The following is a 6,532-nucleotide window of genomic DNA, read 5'->3' on the forward strand; positions in this document are numbered from 1 at the left end:
GCACGTGTGGCTGTTCGGGTGGGGTTTAAATAGCCTTGGAAGAAGTTCCTGGTATGTATCCTTCCACCAATCAGGTATGTATCCTTCCCCGACCACACCCGGGTGGTGAAGTAGTCCTACAGGTAAAGTAGTCCCATTCAGGCCTCAAGAGGGCCTGGATGAAGCAGCAAGGTCTGCATCAGGTAAGTGTGCACCCAAGCACTTAAACACATATCCTCTTCTATGAGCCTGGCGCCTAAGGCGCCAGGACTGGGGTCCGCTATGAGCCTGGCGCCTAAGGCGCCAGGACTGAGTCCAAAGGGCCCCGACTTGGGCCCGCTGAGACTTCCCTGGGGAAAATGATGTCTGCCTCTGGGGTTGCTGGGCCCGGCCTGGCTCCTTGGAGGTAGGCATCATGACAACATCTCCACCTTCTCCTCTAACTTCCAGTGTTATGCAGACGACACACAACTCTTCTTCAGACTCACTGGTGACCCTCTTGCGCCCTCCATCATCCTGACTGCCTATCTGCCATTCAGTCCTCGTGTGCCTCCAATGATCTTTGCCTCAATGCCTGTAAAACTGAGATCCTTCCCATTGGGACCCCTGCTCCCTCCTTCCTCTCACTCTGGCCTTCCGCCTTGGGCTCTCCCCCTGGACCTTCGACTGAAGCCAGAAACCTTGGACTCCTCTCTCTCTCTCCTTCCTCCCTCACACTCAGGACATTGCAAAGAAGTCGAAATATCGGCTCTTCCTTCTCAAAGGAATTTTACCTTTTCTCACTTTCCCTCAGAGGCTCAATGTGACTCGAGCACTGGTACTCTAGACTTGACTACTGTAACAGCCTCCTCCTGAATCTTTCTTCCTCCAACTCTGCGACCCCTCCAGTTTATCCAGAATAGGGTAGTGAGACTTATCATTTGACCGCATCTCTCCTGCACTAAAAAGTCTTCTCTGGTTCCCGGTTGCTGCATGGATTAAATTCAAATCCATCTGCATCATCCACAAAGCTGCCTGGGCCCGGAGACCACACTTTCTTCAACTTTATCTCACAAAATACTCTCCTTCTAGACCACTTCGCTCCTCTGGCATCAAATCTTTGTGTGTAAAGCGTTTTGCTAAACGGAGGGCATTGGTCGCTCACTTTCCCTTCCCCCTGAGCAGGATCTTCTCAAATTCAGGAAGCGCCTTAAGACTTTCCTCTTCTCTCCTCTGCTCATCCCATAGTTGCTGAATCAGTGTCTTTGGCCCTTATGCATCCTCAGGGCTTTGACCTCCCACACCAGTTCTTCCCAGCACTTAAAACTCTGGCTCACCCACGAGCTCGGACTCCCCAGCACTTACCCCCTCTTCCCCTCTCCTTTCTGCACTTGCACGTTCTGAATACTCACGAGGTATAGTAGGTTCGTCTGTCTCCCTCGCCCCCTTCTGCTCTTAATCATTGTGTTGTAAGGTATTTCTCACCCTCACTCCCTCCCTGCCCTGTGGGCGCTTTCAAACAGTATGTTCTTATTGTATAAGGGCCTAACTAGCAAACGGAGCTAAACATTTTTTATTTATTTTCTCACTGCTACCTTCCTCCTCTCTTCGTCACCCAATATCCCATTAAAGTAAAGAATTTGTTACAAAGCTCACTGTACGGTATTCACTACGCTTAGCATCTCTCAACAACTGTAATCATTCTTTACCCGTTTTCTACCAGGAAACACGTATAGTACACAGCTGGATAGGGGTGGTTGACTGGGAAGCAAAAGTGGTTTGAAGAGCAAACTGGAATTCTTTTATTTCATGCCTACTCTAGCAAGATGGTTTAAATGTGCAGCCCTGCGTTCATGTAAAAATCACAATTCATACATCACAAACAAACGATGTATAGCTTTCTGCCGAAATATCAAGCCGTTTAAAGGGTTTCCCAATATTATAGTACTGCATCAGTTAAATGTGACTTGTTGAAGTTGCAAATAACCATAAACTGCTTTGAATTAGTGCTGGTGGACTATTAACAGTTCAGTTTTCTGTAGTGTGCCATAAAAATCTCAAACGTAAGAACATATGGTTTGTAGTTGCTAAGTACACTTGACCACAAGATGTATTTGAATGTAGATTTCCATCCTCTTAATGATTTAAACAAATCACCAATATCCTTTCAACAAATGTATAGAATTTATATTAAAATAGCTAAAAACAGGTTGGTAATGAAGGCTCTTCTGCTGGTTCTATGCTCTTTTGCAGACAATTTTTTTCCAATGTTATTGTTTACGAAAGAATTACATAAAATCTCACCAACATTTATTTTTTTTACATATTGGGGGGGCGGACAGCAAACCCCTGCTTCCCTACTATTTTATCCCTATCCCACCCCCCCTTATATCTCCTTAAACCACAACCACTTTTTATTTTACAGTGTTTCTGTTACTGTGTACATTTTTCATTAAAAAATTACATTGAAAAAAACGTGGCGGGAAAACGACTGTACGCCCTTCTGCTCGTCTTCTCCCTAGAAGGTTGAATGATAGCATCCTACATCACTGAAGGAAAGAGAACCATCTGCTTAATGTGGTCCTCTCGTGCCATTACCTGTGAACTATTTGCGTTTCTTTAACCATGAGTCGTGGTTCTAGTAATTGGAGGGTGACCCGATTTAAAAAGTGAAAAACCGGGACAGGGCAACTATAAAAGTGGGACTAACTCTTGAAAGTGGCAGTCAAGGCACTACACTTCAGTAGTGGGTGGAGGAGAAGGGGGTTTAAGTTTTACTGTTCAAATAAACACATATTATAATTAATGTATCACTAACGTATCACAAGCTAATAGTATTAAGTTGTAAATGCAGCATTTCTTCTGTGCAAGCTGTGTCTGCAAGCAATGAAAACCTACTACCAAAAACCGGGACCACTGCAGTTTTCAATGGAAACATAGTCTTGACAAAGGGGGACAGAGCTCCAATTTCCAGGCCCGGCAAAACCGGAACAGCTGGTCAGCCTAAGTAATAGCCTAACTTGCAATGCATCAAAGCACCAGAATCTCACTCTACTTAACAACTTGCATAGATCACCAAGTGTGTTTCTTTGATAACGCACACTGCACCACCCTCCTGGGACTTTCTGTTCAGCCGAAAGGAGTGGCAACCTTTTGCCAGTTGTTAAGTGTTGGGCATTCTGAGTTCTTCTTACCCGCATTGCATGTCGCTTTTGTCTGTTCCTGGCTTATTCCCCAGCACAATGCAGCTTTCTGATGTTTCATTTCCCGTTGCCATCAAGTCACATTTACATGTCTTATTCTCCCCATGTTGCAAACGTTGCTTGTAAAATTGCTTGGTTTCTCTCAAGAGGCTGTGCCATCAGTGAGCGAGGTGTTGGCTTTCACGTGAAGCAACCCAGGGTCTCTATGCACTGTGCAGTGTTCACTTTGTCTGTGCTTTGGGGGAATATGTCTTTCCGGTGAGCATGCAGAGCTGTAAATTCTTTCCTGCAAACTGTGATTCGCTGGAAAGTTTTCCCTACATTGTTATGCTACTAAAAGTTGTTTATGAAGTGTACCTAGGGCAAGAGTCAGCCCACAAAAGTAATTAAAACCTCTGCTGCTCTGGGTGTACACCTAGATTTTTGACACAAGTTTTAAAGTGCTAGATTCATCGTGCACGGTTCGTTTGTATTTAGTGAGCCACAGTGTTACAAAAAAAAATACTGAGATCCATTCTGCAAGGCGAACCTTTCAAGTTGCAAGCTACGAGCCAGGCATGAAGTGAATCGACCTCTCAATTCTCCACATGCATACAGCACACAATTTCCTGCTAGCCAATGACTTGTGATGAGTGCACATTTTGTGATCTTCATGCTGTAACAGATCATTGCTATGTGCAGGTGTCTTTACAAGTCAAATTTTGTTCGGCGAACAAGAAGCCAGGCAATAGGTGAAGAGTAGAACGTGAGGTTGGAGCAGAGCAACAGTCCTGGAGGGGCTGTTGCAAACATACAGAGAAGGTTGTGGAGGATGGGCAGAGGTTTAAGTCGGGTGCAATAATCATGTGGGTGCCTCTTAAAAGAGTAACTGTTGACGTGTATGGGCTGACTTGAAACTGTGAATGATGGCTGGAGGGGCGAGGAAGGAGTGGAAACGAGAGGTTGCACAGGGTGGGCAAAGGACAGAAAGAGTGGGCAGGAGTGTGTCGGGAGATGGGCAGGGTGCTTGAACAGTAGCGGAATTTGTAAGACCTACAACATTTACATTTTTTTTTCTTTTTTTTTCAGGTTTATGAACAGTCTGGGCACCGTCTTTTCATTTATCTCAAAAGACGCAGTGACCAAAATCCAAATCGTTGAGGGTTACCGAAACAGTGCAGAGGGCGAAAAGTACAAGTCCTTGCGAACCATGGTGCTGTATGAGCTGGGAGCAAATTTGGTGGACCTTGACAAGCGAGGTGATCACCCCAACTCTGGCTGCCGCACCATCCTGCGCCTGCATAGAGCCCTGCGTTGGCTGCAGCTCTTCCTGGACAGCCTGCGGACCAGCACTCCGGAGAGCAAGACTTCCACAATGTGCTCAGATGCCTACAATGACTCCCTGTCCAACTACCACCCATGGATCATCCGCAAGACTGCCACTGTGGCCTTCTGTGCCCTACCGGCACGTGACACCTTCTTTGAAGTGATGAACGTTGGGACCCCCGAGGAGGTGGTGGCGATGCTCAATGAAGCTATGCCCTTTGTCGCCCAGGTGTACCTCATCACCCAAGATCTGTACCAACAGCACAACCTGCTGGATCTCCCTTAACAGATATAACTTTTGAGTTTGTAGTACCACAACAAGAAACACTGATATCTGGGGACATAGAAATACAGGATCTTATTTAAAGAGCTTGTCCCATCAGACCGTTGCACAAAGAGAAGACCCACTTGCTGATACCAGGTGTCTCTATATAATCCATTAATACACAATGCCAAAGATTTTGCTCTCCCAACATCCAGTAACAGGTCTTGTTATTTTCTTTTTCTACTGGTCTAAAACTCCTCCTGTAATGAGGTGCACCTTCTGCCCTTCTATCATGTCCCTGTCCTCCACACGTCCATCCTTACAGGGATGAGGCGGTCCAATACTTTAAAAGATGTATTATTAAATATTTTTTACCTCCTTTATTTCCCTACCCGTAAGGCCATTTTAAGTACTCTGTATTAAGAGGCATCTGGAGAAATCAATGAAAAAAGACTTGTTCAGAAGTAGGTTGCAAGTTTAAAGGCCAGCCTTCAATCTTTATGCAACGGTCATTAATTCTTAGTTGACAACACTGATTTTAACTGGTTTATAAAGGACATTGATGTCATATCTCTATAGCAGAGGTTGTCTAAAAGGCTTTCATGTGAAATAACATGACTGCATAATTATGCCAGCACACATCATTGTGCACTTTGCTCCGATCTGTTTGTAGCTATGGTTTTCTCAGGGATTTGGGAGTGAAACCAAAACAAGGTAAGGCTTTATTTCTAGTAGAATCAAAATGTAGCTAAGCTTCCTAAGCAGGAGTTAATGTAGGGGTGTAAAGGAATATCTTGCCCAGTGTGGTGTACCATTCTTTTTTGGGACAAATTGCTTGCAATGGGTAGGGCTGCGTTCTAAAGGTTAAGGTGGGCAAAGGCACTGCCCTACAGCGAGATCTAATGTCCAATCGTATACATTCAAAGTTTAATTGTGGTTTTGTTCTCTTGCTTAGGTGCACACTACTTTATCTCTTTGTGTTTTGGCACACAAAGGGAAATTGCAGTGGTTATAGAATGTCTTCATACCAAGGAAGATAAAACGCCTTCTTTCATTTTCTCAATTTCTTTCTCTCTTTGGAGAGAGAAAGGATTTCCCTCACTCGTTGTACACACTCTGTGTAAATGGTACGCAGTCTGCACTGCAGGAGGAGAACAGCCAAATGCAGATCAGCCTGCTGTGCAGCTTGTCAAAATACATGAAAATCCATTGCAACGTTTTATTTCGTAGTGCACTTTGATGGCTACCATATCTACATCGTTTTACTGTTGAATTTACTTAATGTGGCTGGCCTGGCCTTTATCGAAATTGGGGATATGTGCCAACATTTTGCATTGTATGGCCTTTAAAACCAATGGCATGTTGGGATTACTTTGTTAAAAGTAATGGATGTCTGTCTAGCCAGAATGTACCTGTCATATCACTCGCTTGATATTGATGCTAAGCATTGTAGACAGTGACAGGACATTTACATCAAATTTCGCTGGTAAGTAAGATGAAGTCATTTCCCCAAGATTACACAATGTTCTTTAAAGGGTAATGTGGGATAAGGACCGAATGCTCTTAAATACAGAGTGAGCACCACTTTGTCAGAGTGAGCTAGGACACCAGGCCATATGTACAAGCCTATGGAGATGTGGATGGTCACACGTTATGCGATTTTAGAGGACATTAAATTATCAGTTACTGCTACCTGCTCAGGGATACTTTTAAACATAGTTTCATAAATAGGACTACTAGTATACCGGATAATGCAGCCATTCTGCCTCACAATTGTTGGGCACATACATTGTATCGCAGT

The 6,532-nt window shown here is 44.4% G+C and overlaps 1 protein-coding gene across 2 annotated transcripts in view; it reads left to right on the forward strand.

Moving 5' to 3' along the window:
- Window positions 1-4,901, forward strand: part of CPTP (ceramide-1-phosphate transfer protein) — a 39,389-nt gene extending 34,488 nt beyond the window's left edge. For both annotated transcript variants that reach the window (XM_069610106.1, XM_069610107.1), the window contains exon 3: window positions 4,230-4,901. In XM_069610106.1, coding sequence (XP_069466207.1) covers window positions 4,230-4,752 — 523 coding nt within the window. In that variant the 3' untranslated portion in view covers window positions 4,753-4,901. The remainder of the gene's footprint in view (window positions 1-4,229) is intronic.
- The last annotated feature ends 1,631 nt before the right edge of the window (window positions 4,902-6,532 follow it).

Source organism: Ambystoma mexicanum, chromosome 8, assembly GCF_040938575.1.
Source record: "Ambystoma mexicanum isolate Mex_15411 chromosome 8, UKY_AmexF1_1, whole genome shotgun sequence".
NCBI lineage: Eukaryota > Metazoa > Chordata > Amphibia > Caudata > Ambystomatidae > Ambystoma > Ambystoma mexicanum.